Raw genomic sequence first — 22,101 nt, 5'->3', positions numbered from 1 at the left:
CTTACTTATCCTGGCTGCACCTTCCGGGGACTCTTTGACCGCCGTCAACAGATCGATCTCCTGCTGATTGGCCACCGCGCCACACGGGAGTCTCCACGCTGCGGACCGTCGCCTCTCACTGGCGCACCTGCTTTCACCCGCTCAGGTTCCGAACCTGCTCCGCTGCGATACGCCGCCCACACTTCGTGAAGACATCACGCTCTGGCTAGCAAGAGACTTCAAGCTCCGGCCGTCAACGCCGGTCTTTCCCCCTTTTTCCCAGTGACTGCCACGTCACTGCCACCAGACTCCTCGGCCACCGCCGGCCCGGCTCCTTCCCTGAAGAGGAACGCTACACTAGGAATCACCACCCTGGGGCCAGCATCGTCAATCATTTAGTGGTGGATCACCTCACCTTCCCAGCTCGCGCTGGGAATACTACTCCTCAGCTAACCAGCTGTTTTTTGAGAGGCTTTTTGTCCAGTTTTCTCCTAATATCTTATTATTTAAATAAAGAACTGTCCAGCATTTGGATCATACTCCTTCTCCTTCTCTCCCACACCCACACCGTAACAAAATTCTCCGGCCAGTCATGGACCCAGCGGACATCATTAGGAGGACCCCCAAGGACGAATATATCTCGGTGTTCCTCCGTGTTTACGACGTCCTCCTCCACGCCTTCAACTACTACGCGGAGTTTGCTTACCTGGATGCGGCATCCCCCTTGCTACGTGGGCAAGAAGCGGGCAGACGAGTTGGTCTCCCTCTTTGCCATCTCCCACATGCTGCTGGAGACATGCCTGACCCTGCAACTTCCTTTCAGCGACTAGCCCAGCTCCATCCCTCGAAACTAGCTCTCACCCCCCCCCACCCCCCCCCCCCCACCCCCGCTCTCCAGGCTTTACCACCTGCTCCCAAGGCGTCTACGCTGGCAGAGGTGTGCACCATCTGGCAGGAACTGAAGACTCAGCCCCTGGTTCCCACTGACTACTTGCCTCCGACCCAACGACGACAGCGACACTGGAGACGGGCAACTCCATCTACAGCCAGTGAGCCAAAGTAGGCTCCTGACCCTGAGCTCTCACTCCCTCAGCCTGAGCCCCTTTGCCGTCAGGTTAGGATAGCAACATCTCAGGACTCCAGAACCTTGGTGCGCCGACGACAGCGTCCCCACTGAGGCCTTAGTCCTGCATCCAGAACCCCGGTGCACCAACGACAGCGTCCCCACTGAGGCCTTAGTCCTGCATCCAGAACCTCAGTGCGCCAACGACAGCGTCCCTGCCGAGGTTCCTCTTCAGCATCTTGGCACTCAGGCCAGCCAGAGTCTCCGTTGCCCTGGCCCTCAGGCCAGCCAGGGACCAGCGCTGCCGCTGTCCCAGACCCTGGTCCTCACCCCAGTAGGTCAGGTGGACCTGCTGAGATTGCCGCCTCTCCTGGACCGGAATGGCCTAGGATTCCACATCACCTAAAGGGTCGACCTTCGTAGAGGCTGTGGATTTCTGTGCCCCTCAGGGGATGACCTCCAGAGGAGCCCCAGACTGCAATCGGCCCGAGGGGTTGTCCACCCTGTTGGCGAGGGCATTTTCGGGGCAGACTCCCGAACGATGGACTGCTTCCTTCCCAGGGGGGAAGAAGACCACCCCTCCGGCACCTAATCATGGGTCGTCCCTGCAACCAGGGGTTTTCATTAGGCCGTCTGGAATCCGGCCCTTGAAGGGGGGGACCTTTTTATGACTCCGGCCTAGGACTTCCTGCTGGGAACCTTTTATTGTCTACACTCCGTGAAGACATCAGGCTCTGGCCCTGACTGCCTCCACGCCGGGAACCTGCTCCGCTGCGATACACCGCCACCCAACTTCCCGGTGCGGTACCTCGGCCGCCCACACTTCGAGAAGACATCACACTCCGGCTTGCAATGGTCGCCACTCCGGCCGTCACCACCTTTCCCCTTTTTCCCAGTGACTGCCACGTCACTGCCACCAGCCTCCTCGGCCACCGCCAGCCCAGCTCCTTCCCTGAAGAGGAACGCCACACCGGGGATCACCACCCCAGCAGCCGGCATTGTTGATCATCACCTGGTGGATCATCTCACCTTCCCAGCTCGCACTGGGAACACTACTTCTTGGCTAACCAGCTGTTTTTTGAGAGGCTTTTTGTGCAGTTTTCTCCCATTTTATTTAAATAAAGAACTGTCATACTCCTCCTCCTTCTCTCCCACACCGTAACAGATTTGGGGGCAGGGATAGTTCGAAAACAAGCCGGGCAGTGTTCCTTGAGGTTCAGGGATGGGAACAATTGCTTTAAAGCGTATCTACCCTATTAATATGTCATATTAATGATTTTTGAAATGTACTTGTCCTGGGCAGAGGGCTATTAAAACAAAAACCTGAAATAAGGAGTTGGAATGTATCTAGGAGCAGATGTGAATGCTGTATTGAGGACTGGATGGTTCCTGCTGATGATCCATTTGTGTATTTTGCGGTGCCTTTCAGTCACACAAGGTGTTTATTGGGTTTTGTTTTTGTTTTTGTTTTTTTTTTTTTTACAGATGAAGAAGTTAGCACGCAGGCAACAGCAGGAGCAACACAGCAGCCAAAGGCTAGGCCAAGGTAAGGACTATCATCTGTTTAGCTGTAACTGTTGTGTGGTTAGCTGCTTTATCTAATGTTACAAAAAGAAAAGTTCAGTTGATCTCCATTTGCAAATGTAATTTGTTTTCTGTAAATGATGACAGTGATTACTGACATCACTGACATTATGAATTTTAATAAACAGCTTGATATATTAATTTTATTACGGAAACAATGAACAGAGCAGCATCACTCACCAAATATTGTTAGCTTAAGAATCAATCCTACTCTGCAGCCAGAGTGATATCTTTGCTGGTAAAAAATTATATTTATACTCATATGCACTGCTCCTCATGGCTAGTAGGCTTACTGCCATGGCTCACGGTAGATATGAGGAGACAGTTTATATAAGTGTTTAAGAGCTTTGGCAAGCGCTGCCTCTATCTGATTAAGGACTTCCAACATGTCAATATTGGCATAGCAGCAGGGTTTATTATAGAGGAAGCTGCTGCTGTTAAGAAAATGAGCTAAAAAAGCCAACAAATGGGTACTGTTTGAAGTTGATGTCTGGGTGGAATGAAGCCTCTTGGATGACTGGTGCAACATCTTCAAGATCAGCCAGTCAGTTTAGACAATACATTTACAATATATGAGTGCTTTTATAACAAAATGATGGCTGGTCTGTGTTCACATGTTGGGTTGGGTTGGGTGGTATTTAATGCCCAAGAGCATGAGAATATATACATATATATATATATATATATATATATATATATATATATATATATATATATATGGTGATTTATTGCTTTTTCAGTAATTCCATACATGTATATTTATACAATCACACAAAGCTAAATACACTACCAGTCAAAAATTGGACACACCTTACCACTGAATCGAATGAGAAACTTTTGACTTGTACTGTAAATGAACTCTGAGCGCATTAATTTAACAAAGTGTTGAATTGAATGTTTATATGTTTCTAATGTTCACACATGAATATTTTAATGTTGATTTAACACTGGTGATTTTGCTGTACAGGGATATAGATCAGCATACTATATCTTTAAACAAAAAAATAGAAGGGAAGAAATAAATCAAATACTTGAAACAATAAATACACTAATTAAGTCTGAAATTTGAATGGCAATCCCTGACATTACTTGTTTCTGAACGTCACATTATTGTAACTTGCTACTAAGTAATCTCTTACTGCCAAACACTGTTGGTCAAGAGGTTAAAATGAAAATAACTACACATTATGCGTACTGCATCTGAGAATTGTAACCCCACTCTCTCAGTGGCACTGACTATTACAGAAGTTTGTATGGAGGACCTGCTCAGCTTTTACTCAGGGCCTTCAAACCAGCAGCAGCAGCTGGTGACCCTAGAACACAACAGCTACAACACTGACGCCTTCCAGCAGGGCATGACTCCACCACAGATGCCTGGAGACCATATGAACCCTTATGGTGAGCATCATACTCCATACTTAAGGCATTTTGTATCTTAATATGCAAGTATTGGTTTCTCTGTTGCTGTTTTTGTTTTTATCTGACAGACTAACAGTATCCCCTTTTTCCACTGAAATTTTGAAATCATTTATTATTTTTTAAAAATAATAGTTTTATTAAAATTTTGAGCCAGGCATGAATAATGAATTGCTAAATAAGTTACTTTAGGGTGCATTCATTAAAAATGTACACATTGTCTATGCTAACCCCTTTCATGACTCTCTTCTTTTGTCAGTCTAGCTTCTGTACCCAGTGTTTTCAAAGTATGGTCTGTAAATTAGCCCTGCTACCGAGCCAGGACGATGTAGTGTTTTTCAAAGTATTCATTTAAAACAGCTAGCCATGGAGGAGCTCACAGCAGCTCTGATGTGACCTAAAATCTGAATTAGTTTAGCTGTCTCATCATCAAAACTTGCATGGCTAAGTAAATACATCCTCTACTAACAACAGTAGCCAGATTTATAAACCATTTGTCATAAATCACTAACTGCCTGGTCATTTGACACTGTGCCACTGAAAAGCTGCTGAAGGCCAGGACTTGAGTCAGCTAATGCTAGCTTTGGACTTGAGGCTCCTGTTCAGATGTGGAAAGAGTACAAAAAGTATTCTAGTCAAGTAAAAGTACTGTTACTTTGTTAAAATTTACAAAGTACAAGTAAAATTATCATTGTAAATTTTCTCATGTAAAAGTTAAAAGTAGCCCTTTTAAAATTTACTCAAAATAAAAGTTACTTAGTTACTTTGCAGTACATATAAAATAAGGCATGTCGACACGTGACGTTTAGGAAACTAATTTATTTTACTGCTCTGTTTAACAATAATCGCAATTAAAGTGCCATAAAAATAACATGACATTTAAAATATATTGGGAATGCATGTCATATATTTTTGTGCAACAAACACCTTTCTTTTCATCAACACTAATACTGCAATTGTCAAATAAAACCAAAATTCTTATATATCTAAGTGCATCAGGTATCAGACTGCTCTACCTGTCAAATAACCAAAAAAGGTTCAATATGGCCAGGGGTGCTCATTAATCTTTTCATCTGCATTAGGCTCAATCTCCTCTTTAAACAGTGCATCAGGAGGTGGGTCAGTGTTGATCGACTCACCCGGTTTGACCATTGTCTTACTATTTAATAGGAGTTATCAGCGTACTTCAGTCCTATAGGTCAGCAGGTCCCTAATCACCTACTGGAACCTATTGGTAGGGTCAGAAGGTCATTTTTTTCCTACAGATCTTCATTGTCATCATTACGTACATTACGTAAGTTACATCCTTATGTTTAAACACAACAACTACTCAATTATATTTATTCATTAAAACATGTTAGTTAGGTTATGGATGCCAATGCTAATAACACTGGCTTGCATTGTCTCCAGTAGGTGTAGTAGGCTCCTATTAGGAGGACTGATATATACTGATAACACTTATTCAGGAGTAAGACATCTGCATTCTGCATTTTGTTTATTTCTTTTATACTCAGTAAAGGATGTGATTTGAAATGTACCGAAGTACAATACTTAAAAATATATATACTTAAGCAAAATTACAGATTTTAAAAAGTACAAGTACACAAAAACCTACTCAATTACAGTAATGTGAGTTACTTTCCACCCCTGCTCCTGTTTGCAACCAGGCATCCTTCGTTCACATTGTTGCGAGATAACAGGATGAGTCGCACTAGCGCCTCTAGCAACTGATGAGAAATTTATCTAAATATTCTGGAGTCCAGTCTCACCTGAAACAAATTTGTATTGGCCATAGTCACATAAAAACTGTTGTTGATGACAATTGCAAAGAAGCACAGTGCACCCAATAAACCAACCCTTTAATACCCATCATAATATTCGTGCCATTTTGCAGCAGAAATTCATGCAAACATTTTTCAATGTACAGATTTTTGGGGCACCTAATAGTAGAGTGTGCCTAATGTCTGCAGTTTGAGTCAGGTCACTGATATTTGTTGCAGGCCTCTCGCAGTTTATACTTCTCTGTTTACAGGAAAGGCCTGAAATTCACGGGGGTTCACGTTCCTAGAGCACCCGCCAAATGCCTATTTTTTTTATAGTTTAAACCCTAAATATGCCCCCAAATGTGCCCACAAAACACTTTAATTTCATTTCAAGCTCAGTTTAATACATTACTAAATAAGTTAGTAAATGATATTGTTCTTAATAATTTAGCATTAAAATGCATGGAAAATTTTATATTGCCACGAAAAAAGACATAAAAAATTGCGGAGGATATTTGTGGTTTCCGCGAAATTGCGGGGGTTTCTGCGAAAAAGTTAGTTAGGTTCTAAGGAAAAATCCGCAAACGTCTTTGGCCCTCTGTGACGAAAAATTCAAAATTCTCAGTTGTGGGGAAACAAAGCAGAATCAAATCAAGATACAGGACCTGCTATTTATTACACATTAAGCCCCAAATATTACGCAATAATCCAACATAAATATGAATACAAAAATCTAAAATGCTTTGATTTGGAAATGAAAATTGTCATTTGTAGTAAGCATATTAAAACATATAAAAGGTGATGGTCACTCCAAATATTATCTAATATCCAAAAGTGCTCCCTAGATATCACAGTAGCCTCACAGTTGACTGTTAAAAGGGCATTTAGCTGATTTTACACATCAGAATGATTTACTCATCCTGACAATTTCATGAGTTATCTCAGCCTAGGGTTAAAGGCTATGCATGTCCAACAAAAATCTTGCATTACCAACTAAAATTGTAGATTTAAATAGAATTGGGCACTATTTGATTCATTTTATGTATGGAGTAGAAATTATGTAAAAAACAAGTCAGACAAATAACACTGGAACACCAAGTTAGTTGCCCTGGGCTATGGGTCAACAGAAAGCCCAACAGTGCTCACTAAATTTTAAATAATCTGATTTAATAATCCATCAAAAAATATTGTTTAAAATGTTATATAGTTGTGACTATATTTTTATATTGTTGTTACTAGTTGTGAGTTACATAAAAGCTTTCTGATTTTCCTTGAGAGAGTGTTGCAAACTATTTTCCTTTCCCTCCCTATAATGCAAAACATGGTTTGGTCTGTCATACTACTATAAAGTCACAACTTTACCTCTAGCCAGCACCAGTAAACTTTAAAAATGGCCAGTACCCAAAAAACTAAAAATATACACAGCAGAGATGGAAGTGACACAACTCAATAGTATTAATCAAGAGCAAGGTGAGCATCCATATAGCTAATGTTAGATTAAACATCTGGCCGACATAGTTTCTAATAGCCTAGATACCACTCACCTTTAGCTTTAACGTCCAGTTATTAACATGTATCTCAGGATGTTTTGCTACAAGGAAAGTTCAGCTCTTGACTAAATAAGCTGCACAGCACAGTAGCTTAAGATACTGGAACTAATGAAATTATTTGGACATGTTTTTTTGGTGCAGTAAAGAAGAAGTTACTACAGTGAGTCATTCATTAATTCAACACATGCATACAACAATAAGACTGTGTGGGAAGGGTATGGACATATGTAATACAACCAGTAGCTGTTTTATACATTTAAACTTAATAGACTGATGAAAAACAACTGTGGGTTACTGACAGTATTAAATATATTTCTTCATAATGTGTTTGTGACAGCTATGTGTGGGGGTCTATTTTGTCTTTGTAATTTGATGTAAAGCATGTTCCATTCAATGATTTATGAATTTTCTATATCTCTATGATTAAATTTTGTTGTTGTTTTAGTGTCTGTAAGACGAGAGCTTTTTTGACTTGTGCAAATGTGCTGTGTGTGTGTTATGGCCAGTCAGTGAGTTTTGCACCATCTGGGGAAGGTGGGGGGAGGTCTTTTGGAGGGCATCTTGTCCTGGGCATGAGCAACACACAGTGGCCCTGCCTATGGTTGCTATTTACTTGTCAATACTTGGTACTGACTTTTTAAAAACATTTTTATGGAGGTCTTTAGGTTGGTTGTGGATTTAAAAAATGTGAGACATTCCAAAAACATTAGTTATGTATTGTAAACCAACATTCTGTGAATTGGGGACAGCCCTCTGGACTATCGCAACGGGTCTTATCTCATTCCTCACACTACTGTTTACAGTTTACAGTATATGTCCTCTCTACTCTTACCAGGTACTGACTCCTTTTTACATGACACTGACAGTGATGCTTCTTTGACAGACCTAAGTGACTGCTTAATGTCCACTCCAGATGTAGGCTCTTTGCACGCTCTGGCAGGGAATCCCATTGACCACCGGTACTCAATGCAGAGCTCCTACTTTGCTTCCTGAGACCCCGCTGTTACTCACCAGTCCCACCCTACTCACCATACCACTTTACAGCTCATGAACAGTGAGCACACAGCAGTGCAGACACAAGATACAGCAGCCACAGGGTTATCCTTCAAGACATGAATTTGTATGCGCGGAAATATGACTGCAGGACTGAATATAACTGGGAGACCTCCACCACGCAAAGGAAAAGGAAGAATTGAAACTGACATTTTTATAGCCTGCTCTTATCTGTATGGGGTTTGATGCAGTAGATTTGGCTTTTCTTTTTGTAATTGTCAGGTGGCTGTCAATATCTGGTATTATACAGATATCGTAGTGGAAGTGTTTATTAGCTGTATGAAAAGTGGGAAAGAAGTAAAATTTTAAAATTTGTTAGGGATAAAGTCTAAATCAAACGTTGCAAAAACACTGGGCTACATGTTTCTCAGTAGTTAACACAGTGCCCATGTTTCTCAAGGGCCACTGCCCTGCTTATTTTCCAACTAACCCCACTGCTGGTTACCTGGATCAGTTGTGTTTAGTCAATCAGAAGCTGGAAGGAACCACCTCAGAAGGTGGAGTCGGAGAAGACGAAGTGAAATGGTAACTTCCAGCTTCTGATTGTGAGATACATACCTGATTCAGGTAATCAGTAGTGGGTAGGGTAGAGATAGTTGGAAAACAAGCAGGACAGTGGCTATTGTTGGTTTAGATCTTATTAATGTTACAAGTTGTTTTCAATGTGCCAACTAAGCAAATATAGTTTTTGTGATATAACTATAACCAAGATTCTGGTCAGTGAGCCTACTGAATATCTTTTGTTGTGTGTGTGTATATACTGTTCTATATGTAAATACTGTTCTTGAGAAACATCCAGTTTTGCATGTAAGAATGGCAATTTATTTGTCACAATATGCTCTATACATAAAAAAAAAAATCTATGTACAGAGACAATATGACATTGCACAGTATGAAAAACAAATATCCAAATTCAGTAATAATTTGATTCTGATATTTATCATATTGTGTTCTGTGTTGTTTTAATCATTGTTTAAATTGCTATTGCTTGACTATTTATTTTTCCACAAAGATCATCTGGAGTGAAGTTTAAATTTGTTAATTGCCAAAACATTGTTACTCCAAATAAAAACTGCATTTTCCCAAATTTTTGTTTTATTTTTAGAATTTTATTTAATTTTATACAACCACACCTAGTAGTACTACTAATACTAAAATCATTAAGTATATAACACTAGTTGTGATTGTGGTGGGGGTGACCCTGAACCACCCCTTAGTTATGCTGCTATAGGCCTAGACTACCTGAGGACTTCCCATCATGCAGCAAGCTCCTCTCTCCTCTTCCCTCCCTCCCTCTTTGGTCTTCTTTCTGTTATCTTCTCTCTTTTCCTTTCCTCCTTTCCTCTCCTCTTCTCTTCCCTCTCCTCTCATCTCCCCTCACACATGTATATGCCAGCATTGAATGTCACTAACTTTGTGTCCTCACTCTCCCCGCAGTCTCTCTCTCTCTGTACCTTTGCCAGTTCGTCTGCTAATCCTCTGCGGTAGTGGAGATGCATGATTAGACTAACTCGCTTGTTTCGCCCTATTAAAGAGAACTAACTTTCTTCTGTCTTGCCCTGTAGGTAGCCCAGCCCTGTGGTCACCTGCTGTTCTGACTCCCTGGAAGTTCCTGGTATAGTTTCTGGATTATATCTCAGATCGAGATGCTATGTGTTTGCTAAAATCTAATAAAAACCGAACTGTGTTTTTGAATCCTCTGAACTGCATTTGGGTCCTCTGTCCCTTCTTGTAGCAGATATTTTAGAGGAAAATGTTTAATAGCTCAGTTTTGCATGTAAAGTCCAACTCACACGTTTTTATGAAATATATACAGTATGTCTCTGGCTATGGAGTACCATAAAGATGACGAAAAAATGATACACTGTGTTTTTGAATCCTCGGAACTCCCTGGCCAGCCATGGACCCAGTGGATTCGAAATTGGAGACCAACCCCAGTACCCCATCCCTGTAGGAGGCTCTTCCCGACAAGGGATTTTACTCGGGGAGCTCCACTCACTCATCAAAATGAATCATGAGCTGGTGATTCAGATGACACAATTGATGGAACAGGTGCGAATCCTTGCTAAACAGCTTCTTTCTACAGGCTCCCTCCCCCATGTCTGTGCCCCTACCCCAAGCCTCCAGTCTGGCAGTCCTGTCATCCATCCCTGCGCCTTCTGATTCCCACATATCAGACCCAGAACTGTAGAGACCCAGGAGGATGCCGGGGATTCCTGCATCAGTGCACAAACATCTTCGAGTTACACCCCCAGATGTACCCGACAGATAAGTTGAAAATTTTATTCATTGTGATATTGTTACAGGGCAAGGGCTGTCATATGGGTGGAGGCAGAATAGTCCTCCAGACCACTAGCCAGCCTCATGCTGGGAAGTTTCCTGAACCTGTTTCACCATGTGTTTGACCACCCAGACCATACCAGACCATACACCTCCTGGCTCTCCAGCAGGGGACCAGGAGGGTGGTAAATTCCGAACAATAGCGGCCAATACTGGGTGAGTATTTGAGTAACTATTTGAAGATTTTCAATCAGGATTTAGAGCACATCATAGTACAGAAACAGCACTGTTAAAAGTTACCAACGATCTTCTCTTAGCCTTAGATAATAGACTTGTTTCTATACTTGTCCTCCTAGACCTTAGTGCTGCATTTGACACCATTGACCACAACATCTTATTACAGAGACTGGAGCATGTGACTGGTATCAGAGGAACAGCGTTAAAATGGTTCCAATCCTATTTATCGGACAGATTCCAGTTTGTTCATGTCCATGATGAACCTTCCACACGAACAAAAGTTAGTTATGGAGTTCCACAAGGTGCTAGGACCGATTCTGTTCACCCTGTACATGCTTCCTTTAGGATATGTCATTAGGAAGCACTCTATTAATTACCACTGCTATGCAGATGACACTCAGTTATATCTATCTATTAAACCTGTTAACACAAACCAGTTAACCAGACTTCAAGCCTGTCTAACTGACATAAAGGCCTGGATGACCAGTAACTTTTTACTTTTAAACTCAGAGAAAACAGAAGTCATTATATTTGGGCCAAAAAATCTCAGAAATAACTTTTCTCAAATTATAGCTACTCTAGATGGCATAACCCTGGCCTCCAGCACTACTGTAAAAAACCTTGGAGTTATTTTTGACCAGGACATGTCCTTTAACTCACACATAAAACAAATCTCTAGAACTGCATTCTTTCACCTGCGCAACATTTCCAAAATTAGGAACATCCTGTCTCAAAATGATGCAGAAAAACTAGTCCATGCATTTGTTACCTCAAGGCTAGATTACTGTAACTCATTACTATCTGGATGTCCCAATATCTCCATAAAAAGCCTCCAGTTAATCCAGAATGCCGCAGCCAGAGTCCTGACAGGAACTAGCAAGAGAGATCATATTTCTCCTATATTGGCTTCTCTTCATTGGCTCCCTGTAAAATACAGAATAGAATTTAAAATCATTCTTCTCACATACAAATCCCTTCATAATCAAGCTCCTTCATACCTTAAAGACCTCATAGTACCATATTATCCCAATAGACCACTTCGCTCTCAGAGTGCAGGTCTACTTGTGGTTCCCAGAGTTTCCAAAAGCAGACTGGGAGGCAGAGCCTTTAGTTATCAAGCTCCTCTCCTGTGGAACCAGCTCCCAGTCTGGGTTCAAGAGGCAGACACTCTGTACTTTTAAGGCTAGACTTAAAACCTTCCTCTTTGACAAAGCATATGGTTAAGGCTGGCTTCAGGCAACCCTGAACCATCCCTTAGTTATGCTGCTATAGGCCTAGACTGCCCGAGGACCATCGGAAACCCAGCAGGTTTCTACAGGACAATAACTGCAGGACACGCACTGGAACCCTATTTAAAATTGGGAATACAGGGAGGCTGTAACAGCCCTGTATTTAGAGTTAGTGGAAGCAGAGGATTTATTTCCAGAACCTATGGTCCTGTTGTGTGTTTTAAGTACAATCAGAGAGGACATTGGGCTGGGGACTGTGAAAAAATGTTGAGAACTACACAGAGATTAATGCTGACTGAGGAAACTGAGTGGGGCCAGACAGACTGGTTGCTACACTGACTCACTGTCACCTGGAGTTACAGGTACCACACATGCATCACTCACACAGGTACAATGCTCTGAATTAGAGATTACACAACCTGGCAGTGTACAACAGCTTACACTACAGGCACACTAATGACCACACACTCACATACACTGATTGTAAGACACAAGATGCACACACATTGATAACAAGAGCTATTTCATACTGTATATTGGGGTAAAAAGGCATCTCTGTTGGCACATATGTTAAATATAGTGCAGATGCTTGTCAGAAAAAGCCTCAGTATTTCTTTCTTTGTAGATTCAGGTGGTACACACAATTGTTAAAAGTGGGGAATTATTAACCCCTCCAAAAATTAGTGTCAATTATGTCAACCCTGTCAGGGCATATGGGAAAATTGAACAAGAACACTTTACTATTGCATTAAAGGTATTAAGGAACCAGGAAAATGCTTTAAACATGCATTCCTGTTGTCTAATTGTTGCCCAATAAATTTATTGGGGCATGATCCAACGTGTTTAGCTAGTGGCCTAAATTTCAACCTCTAAAGGCATTCTATGGGTGATGAGGAGTTTTATGAAAAACAATGGTAGAAAGACGATTTTAAAAATGAATGTCATGTTATCACATTTGTTTATATCTAAACACAATTAGTTTAACTAACACAGAATCAGTGTTTTTACATCTACTTCTCATATGTCATTCTTAAAAATGACAGTGACAGATGGGAGGATTTGGGCCCTTTTTAAAATGCATGCAAAGATAATACTGATTGGCAACATACCAGACATGTCTCTATTGTGTTGCCCTCAGTTTGATGCTTATAAGAAACTTTTATCTGTAACTGTGCACAAACAAAAGAACTACAGAAAATTTCTGAGACTCTGAGGGCATAAGATAAATGCTGGTTGCCTAAGTTAGTGTAATAACTATAAAAGCAAAACCAGTTGTGATCACCACAAAATTTAATTACAGGCCTTGTCAACACCAATATCCATTAAAACAGGAAGCTATTGACAGAATCACTGCAGCGTTTAAATTATTTAAAAAAACAAGAGTTATTGTCCCATGTTATGAGCCTCCAGTATGCAAACCATCAAGAAAATCCTGATAAGATGATAAATAATCTACTGAATAATGTTTTGTTTGAGATCTGCAAGCAGGGACCTGTTGAAATACAGTTGTTTCATTATTTTCTTCCTCCAGGGGCTAAATAATTTTCAGAAGTTCGTCTTTCAAATGCATTCTTTAGTTTTTGGCTCTATCTAGGCAATTTGATTTGCATTTATTTTCAGTGACACTCCAGGCTGCTCTGACTTTTCTACATTCTATAATGATGCATTTAGAAAAGTCTTAGAACCACTTCAGCTCACACAGAGGACAGCACTTTAAAAGTGTGCTGATTTAATGATTTGCAATCCAACAAAATTGTTAGGATTTAGCAGGAATTTTGATGTGAGCTAAAAAAAAAGACTGACACACAGAGGTAATGAGGTTAACAAATTTTATTAGCAATCTGGATGGATTTGGTGGAAGGTCCTGAGTGTCGAGATCAACTGGATTTGGGAAACAACGTTACTCATCACCCGAGAGTGGGGAACTAAGTTTTGGGTGGAGAAGTAATTCCAGCTGGTAACAAAGGATGAATACTTCAGAGGATGTGTTACTTGGGATGTCTTATTCCGGATCTGCAGGTAGGTGAGTGAATGTAGATACTTAATTCCTTCTCGGTACTGATGATTCCTAATGTTTTAGGTCCTTTGTTGCAGCAATACAGGAATTTCCTATTAATCCTGTGAAAACTCCAAAGCAGGTAACGAGTCCTTCAATAAACAAATCCCAGTTCAACCATCCATCTTCTTCCGCTTATCCGGAGCCGGGTCGCGGGGGCAGTAGCCGAATCAGGGATACCCAGACTTCCTTCTCCCTGGACACTTCCTCCAGCTCTTCCGGGGGGACACCGAGGCATTCCCAGGCCAGCCGGGAGACATAGTCCCTCCAGCGTGTCCTGGGTCTTCCCCAGGGCCTCCTCCCGGTGGGACATGCCCGGAAAACCTCCCCAGGAAGGCGCCCAGGAGGCATCCGAAACAGATGCCCGAGCAACCTCAACTGACTCCTCTCGATGTGGAGGAGCAGCGGCTCTACTCCGAGCTCCTCCCGGGTGACCGAGCTCCTCACCCTATCTCTAAGGGAGCGCCCGGCCACCCTGCGGAGGAAGCTCATTTCAGCCGCTTGTATCCGCGATCTTGTTCTTTCGGTCATGACCCAGAGCTCATGACCATAGGTCAGAGTAGGAACGTAGATTGACCAGTAAATCGAGAGCTTCGCCTTCCGGCTTAGCTCCTTCTTCACCACAACGGACCGGTACACCGACCGCATTACTGCTGCCGATGCCCCGATCCGTCTGTCAATCTCGCGTTCCGTCCTTCCCTCACTCGTGAACAAGACCCCGAGATACTTAAACTCCTCCACTTGAGGCAGGATCTCTCCCCTGGCCTGGAGATGGCAAGCCACCTTTTTCCGGTTGAGTACCATGGCCTCGGACTTGGAGGTGCTGATTCTCATCCCAGCCGCTTCACACTCGGTTGCAAACTGCCCCAGCGCACGCTGGAGATCCTGGCTCGATGGAGCCAACAGGACAACATCATCCGCAAAAAGCAGAGATGAAATCCTGTGGTCCCCGAACTGGACTTCCTCCGGCCCCTGGCTGCGCCTAGAAATTCTGTCCATAAAAGTAATGAACAGAACCGGTGACAAAGGGCAGCCCTGCCGGAGTCCAACGTGCACTGGGAACAGGTCTGACTTACTACCGGCAATGCGAAACAAGCTCCTGCTCCGTTTGTACAGAGACCGGATAGCCCTCAGCAAAGGGTCCCGGACTCCATACTCCTGGAGCACCTCCCACAGGATGTCACGAGGGACCCGGTCGAATGCCTTCTCCAAGTCCACAAAGCACATGTGGACTGGTTGGGCAAACTCCCATGAACCCTCGAGCACCCTCGAGAGTGTGTAGAGCTGGTCCAGTGTTCCACGCCCAGGACGGAAACCGCATTGTTCCTCCTGAATCCGAGGTTCGACCACCGGCCGGATCCTCCTCTCCAGCACCCTGGCATAGACCTTCCCAGGGAGGCTGAGGAGTGTGATCCCTCTGTAGTTGGAACACACCCTCCGGTCCCCCTTCTTAAAAAGAGGAACCACCACCCCGGTCTGCCAATCCAGGGGTACTGTCCCCAGCCCAACAACATCCAGAGACTTGAGGTACTCGGGACGGACCTCATCCACCCCCGGTGCTTTGCCACCGAGGAGCTGCCGAACTACCTCAGTGACTTCGGCTTGGGTGATGGATGGATCAGCCCCCGAATCCCCAGCCCCTGCTTCCCTTATGGAAGACGTGTTGACGGGATTGAGGAGATCCTCGAAGTATTACTTCCACCGTCCGACAATATTCCCAGTCAAGGTCAGCAGCTCCCCACTTCCACTATAAACAGTGTTGGTAGAGCACTGTTTCCCCCTCCTGAGGCGCCGGACGGTTTGCCAGAATTTCTTCGGGGCCGACAGGTAGTCCTTCTCCATGGCCTCACCGAAGTCCTCCCATACCCGAGTTTTTGCCGCCGTCACCGCCTGGGCTGCAACACGCTTGGCCCTGCGGTACCTGTCAGCTGCTTCGGAAGTCCCACAAGCCAGCCAAGCGCGGTAGGACTCCTTCTTCAGCTTGACGGCATCCCTTACCTCCGGTGTCCACCACTGGGGATTGCCGCCACGACAGGCCCCCGAAACCTTACGGCCACAGCTCCTAGCCGCCGCGTCGACAATGGAGGTGGAAAACATGGTCCATTCGGACTCAATGTCCCCAGCCTCCCGCGGGATCTGGTAGAAGCTCTCTCGGAGGTGTGAGTTAAAGACCTCCCTGACAGTGGGTTCGGCCAAACATTCCCAACAGACCCTCACAATACGTTTGGGCCTGCCAAGTCTGTCCCGCTTCCTCCTCCGCCAGCGGATCCAACTCACCACCAGGTGGTGATCAGTTGACAGCTCTGCCCCTCTCTTCACCCGAGTGTCCAAGACATATGGCCGAAGGTCAGATGACACGACTACAAAGTCGATCATTGACCTCCGGCATAGGGTGTCCTGGTGCCATGTGCACTGATGGACACCCTTATGTTTGAACATGGTGTTTGTTATGGACAAACTGTGACTAGCACAGAAGTCCAGCAACAGAACACCGCTCGGGTTCGTATCGGGGAGACCGTTCCTCCCAATCACGCCCCTCCAGGTTTCACTGTCGCTGCCCACGTGAGCGTTGAAGTCCCCCAACAGAATTATGGAGTCAATTATGGAGCACAAGCTCAGGCTCCTTCCCCCCCAGTGAGGTGACATTCCATGTCCCTAGAGCCAGTTTCAGCATCCAGGGATCGGGTTGCCGAGGTCCCCGTCCTCGACCACTGCCCGATCCACTATGCACCGGCCCCTTATGGATCCTCCTGCGGGTGGTGGGTCCACAGAAGGGCGGCACCACGTCACTCTTTCGGGCTTTGCCCGGCTGGGCCCCATGGGGGGAGACCCAGCCACCAGGTGCTCGCCTACGAGCCCGAACCCCAGGCCTGGCTCCAGGGTGGGGCCCCGGCTTCACCATGCCGGGCGACGTCACGGTCCTCAATTGTCGCTCCATAAGGGGTCACTGAACCGCTCTTAGTCTGGTCCGTCACCTAGGACCTGTTTGCCTTGGGAGACCCTGCCAGGGGCATATAGCCCCGGACAACATAGCTCCTAGGATCATACGGGCACTCAAACCACGATAAAGTGGCGGTTCAAGGAGGGGACAAATCCCTGTTGTTTGAGTTTTCTCCTTTTGATATGTTGTGTCTAAAGTGAAAACATAAATGCCAACTTGCTTCTTAATGGTCCTTAACTTGGGAGTCATATAACTCCAAAACTGATGAGTCTTTTCCAAAAAACAACAGAAAGGTTTTACTTCTCTCTCTCTATGTACTTAAGCCGTATCCAAAGAAAAAACTGTCAGTCCATTAACAAAGTACAGATGGGTTCATCTGCTGTTGGTCAAATCCAGTAATTCAGGTTGAGTCGGCTTCCTTGAGGTCTCAGGGTATCTGGTAAGAACACAGAAAAACAAACAGCATGCTATTTTCACAAGGCAAGGTTTCAAGACGATTCAGGCAGAACGTCTGAGCGAATGGCTGGAGTGTCAACTGGAGTGTTAACCACAATTAGGCAAGGAATGAATGGTCGTGGTCCTTCTTAAATGGTGAGGGTCGCAGGTGAAATTAATCAAATAATTAGGTCAAGTTACTGGAAGAATCTAAGAGTTGGCAGGAAGTAAGTGTCCAAATATAAAAGCCACCAGAGGAAGTCCAAAATCCCAGAAATCTAACAAAAATAACAATGTGAAATAGACACAGTCACACTATTAACATATCTTGCTGCAGAAAGACAAAAAGGCAGTCTGTCTAAATTATTTGTTCAACAGTATGTAATGTTTTTGGGTCATGTGATCACAGTTGTTTTATAATATAAAGATGTTCAGATATCTGATTTGTTTCAGTTTGGCAGGTGAAAGATGTGTAAAGTGCATTTTTTATTGCTGGCTTACTGGTTGGCCTGGCCCTAGAGAGTGATACAGTAGGAAATATGAGACAGAATCATTGCATAATAAATAAACTTTTGCAGCACTAAGCAGATGGAAATGGAAACAATTCAAATTAGTCCCAACAGTTTTTATTTTGCTAAAATGGCCCTCATACTTTAATCCATCAACTTTATGAATTTGTTTTTTGTTGATTTCTATCAGAAAATTGCTTGGGGATAAATGTCATAATGAAAAACACATCAAGACCATTTTTGAGCAATTACTATTAAACAGTTATCCTGAAGCCACTGAGAGAGACTGACAGGTTGCCTGTTCAACAGCTATGCAGCCTGATCTGGAGTTTTTGCTGAGACATAGATGGCCACATTATCAGCATAAAGCTAGCACTCAGCCTCTGTACAGATGTTTGGGAGTTCAGTAATATAAAGACAAAAGCAGTGGACCCAAGATAGATCCTTGTGGTATGCCCGTATTCTATTCATGAAGAGCTAATATAGCACCATTGATTTTTACACGCTGTTGGTTTTCTTATTGGTTATTATATTTAACTCTTTTGGTTTCACATACTTAATCATAATACATACATAATTTCTTAACTAACCCTGATCTCAGTCTTTCTGTAGACAGATCAGGATCTCGCAGTCCAGCCACTGGTAGAAATCACACTAGTTTGCAGTTGTTACACACAACATGAAACACTGCAGTGGAAAGAGAGAAAAAGGTCACAGTAAAACCTAAATTGGCCAAATGTTGTGACGAATGAAAGTCTTGGCAATGTTGTACATCTGTATGAGAATATACACACAATCTAACTCAAATCAAGTACAGATCTTGTTCGGAAGACCTGAAATGGAAACTGGACCTATAAACAGGCAGTTACCCCTACCACATCAATGAAGGATTCAATGCTAACATATAGTGAAACCTTGTCTTTTGTCTCAAAAGTAAGTCATGGACACTCTACCCACACCAACAAACCATCAGCTGTATGACCTCAGACCAGGTGACCACATGGTGTCCAGATAGTGGAACAATCCAATTCTTGTCACATCACAGTAAAGGTCACTGAGAAAGTCACCTGGGTACACACTAGCCACTATAGATGAGATTCAGCACCCCCTGCTGACCAACAAGAGCAGAAGGTGAAGTAAAGCTCTCTGCCCCAACGATCAGCAGTTAAAGCGCAAACATCTCACCCAAGCTAAGTATCTTAACTGTGAGGAACAAGATCTGATTGAGCATACCCATACTATGACCTCCAGCAGTTGACCAACTTTAGGGCATTTGGTTTTGTGGTGAGAAGGTTTGAACTTGTCAGTGTGCACCATCATAAGCCACCAGCCATCAAGCATCAATCAATCAGTCAATCCATCCATCAAGCATTAATCAATCAGTCAATCCATCCATCAAACATCAATCAATCAATCCAGCTTCACTTTCATCACAAGAAGTACAACATATTAAATACAATGAAATTCATATTGCCACTTTAAAAGTAATAAATAAATAAATGTTTGGGAAGACTAAAGACACAGGTAAAACATATTACACCTGTTGCTATATATATATATATATACACATATATAAAAACACCCCATTATTAGCAGAAAGACTAGGCAGGTAAGGCAGTTATTATAATGTAACAAATAAAGCACTTACATATAGAATGTTAGTGGCATTTAGAGAGCTAAGAGCCGTTCATCATTACTATGATAGTGTTAAGTCTTGCTGTATCATTCACTATATCATTCAGTGTGTGAGGGAACTTGTCATTAACAAATCTACTTGATATCAGATGGTGAACCATTCTCTCCTTTCAACTAATGACAATATCCTACATTTAAGTCTCATTCCTTTTCAATTCAGATTCTTCATAGAATATTGAAGTTTCTCAAAATTTCCATGACAATGGTTAGTAAGGGGGCAGCATGGTGGCTTAGTGGTTAGCACTGTTGCCTCGCAGCAAGAAGGTCCTGGGTTCATAATCTGGTAGGGGCCTTTCTGTGTGGAATTTGCATGTTCTCCCTGTGCTTGCATGGGTTTTCTCCTGGGAATCCTTTAGTGGTTAGGTTTAGGAACAACAGATATATACTTAGGCTTAGGAATGCAAACTACATGGGTAGGTTTAGACACACCAGCTACATGATTAAATTTAGGCACAGACACTGTTTTCCCTTGAAATCTCTCTGGTTATACTGAAGACAAAGTCACCTGATATCTGATGCAAGATACTTGACAAAGCATTAATAAATGATACCCTGGGAATAACACCTTTTCTATTTGCCTGCTGTAGTAGCATAAATTCATGAGGACAATCAACCGACTCTCTTTCCTTGTACAACTAAACTGCAAATGCAGATACGCAGATTGGTTGATTTTATTTGATTATATACGTATTTTTTGAATGAATGACACCTGCCTTTTACTACAGTGACTCTGGTATGATAGGGAAGGTTTGGCAGAGGTGAAGAATGCTGAACTTTCATGCAGGAGACCGGAGTTCAGTCCCATTTCAAGCTGTACTTTAAGGAAGATAGATTCTCCACTTTAAGGAAGATAGACTCCTAACATAATAAAACTTTAAGTATATAAAATTTAAAGTTATTTTAAGTTATAGTCAGAAAACTGACTTTTTTGCGACAGGATCAGATATATTTGCAGTTTCTACATGTACACACAGCAAAATTACCACTGTTAAATCAACACTAAAATGTGTTTAGGCCTATATGTGAACAGTGAAAACATATAAATACAAATATATTGTAGGAGTGGGATAATTTACATATGTCCTCTGGAACTTTTTCTGCCTGTGTACCCACATCTGCTACCATGGAAATACCTTGTGCGTCTTCATGTACGGCATCAGATTACTCATCCTCCCTCCAGTGATGCAAGAAAGGTTCTGCAACTGAGAGAGCAGCTAATTTTTTATTGACCAGTAATTGTTATAATGTTATATATACTGTATATTCTTATCTGGCTTGTTTATTCTGTAGCCTATTTATTCAGTCATTCAATAGGACCTCCACCTGCAGACTTCAAAAAAATATGTAAATGATCATTTTCTGTATAGTGTAAAGATTTTATTAAACCTCACATCCCTTTTGCACACACACACATCAACTGACTGTAAAACTGATAACTAAACTGTCTAAAATGTTGAGCTCACCGAATGGAAATGACCAATATAAATTCATTATGTTTCATATGTGAATGTGCAATGTAACAAAATTTCTATGCGCAATTTGGATACAATGTTTCCATTTATTTTTCAGCATCTATACACTGACTATAATATATTTTTTATTTTATTTGTATTGTGTATATTCTGATTCCTAAGAAACAGCAGCTTGTCAGGAAGGATGACAACGGTACAAAGTGCAGCACTGTCACATCAACAAGGGAAGTTTGATTCCAGCTTGAGCTCTGCTCTGGCAGTAAGGCTGGGGTCTATGTTTCAGATTTTAAGTTCTCTAACTTCATTATTTTTACAGACAACAGAACAGAAACAGTCCCGTAGAGTGAGAAATGGCAGCAGTGCACATGGCATAACTTCATTATGAGTATTTATCTGCCTCCACATTTTCTCAGTTTATGCAGTGGTTTTTCCAAGGCAGACATTCTCCATTACAGAGAGGAGGCTGACACATAATGTGTGAAAAGGAAAAGTAACAGTAATCACATGTGACTGAAAAAGTTGGCTATAAAATAGTAATTCATGATAGATTAGTGTGTGCAGTGGTACACTGTTAAACCCCTGTGGTCAGCTATAATGTGTTTTAATGAAGCCCAGTTGACAATATTTATCCTCATAAAATTAAAGACAACATTTGGTTGTGACAACAGTTGTGATATATCAAAAATAAGTGTTCAAAAAGATATTTTAATTCTAGCAAACTGTAGATAGTGTTTACTATTTTACTAACTCATGGTGGTGTGCTCCATGTTTAATAGCTCATTGACTAGATAACCAGTGTAAGAGATTATTTATCTCTTCCTGATAACTGGTTCCACTGG

At 42.6% G+C, this 22,101-nt stretch overlaps 1 protein-coding gene across 1 annotated transcript in view; it reads left to right on the top strand.

The window, feature by feature from the left end:
* LOC113124733 (LIM/homeobox protein LMX-1.2-like) overlaps positions 1 to 8,348 on the top strand; it is a 45,871-nt gene extending 37,523 nt beyond the window's left edge. Inside the window, exons 6-8 of the mRNA XM_026297813.1 lie at positions 2,528 to 2,588; positions 3,872 to 4,024; positions 8,191 to 8,348. Of these exons, the coding sequence (XP_026153598.1) occupies positions 2,528 to 2,588; positions 3,872 to 4,024; positions 8,191 to 8,348 (372 nt within the window). The remainder of the gene's footprint in view (positions 1 to 2,527; positions 2,589 to 3,871; positions 4,025 to 8,190) is intronic.
* Positions 8,349 to 22,101: the final 13,753 nt, after the last annotated feature.

Source organism: Mastacembelus armatus, chromosome 12 (assembly GCF_900324485.2).
Source record: "Mastacembelus armatus chromosome 12, fMasArm1.2, whole genome shotgun sequence".
In the NCBI taxonomy this organism is placed as follows: Eukaryota; Metazoa; Chordata; class Actinopteri; order Synbranchiformes; family Mastacembelidae; genus Mastacembelus; species Mastacembelus armatus.
This window is presented reverse-complemented; position numbering and strand designations above follow the sequence as displayed.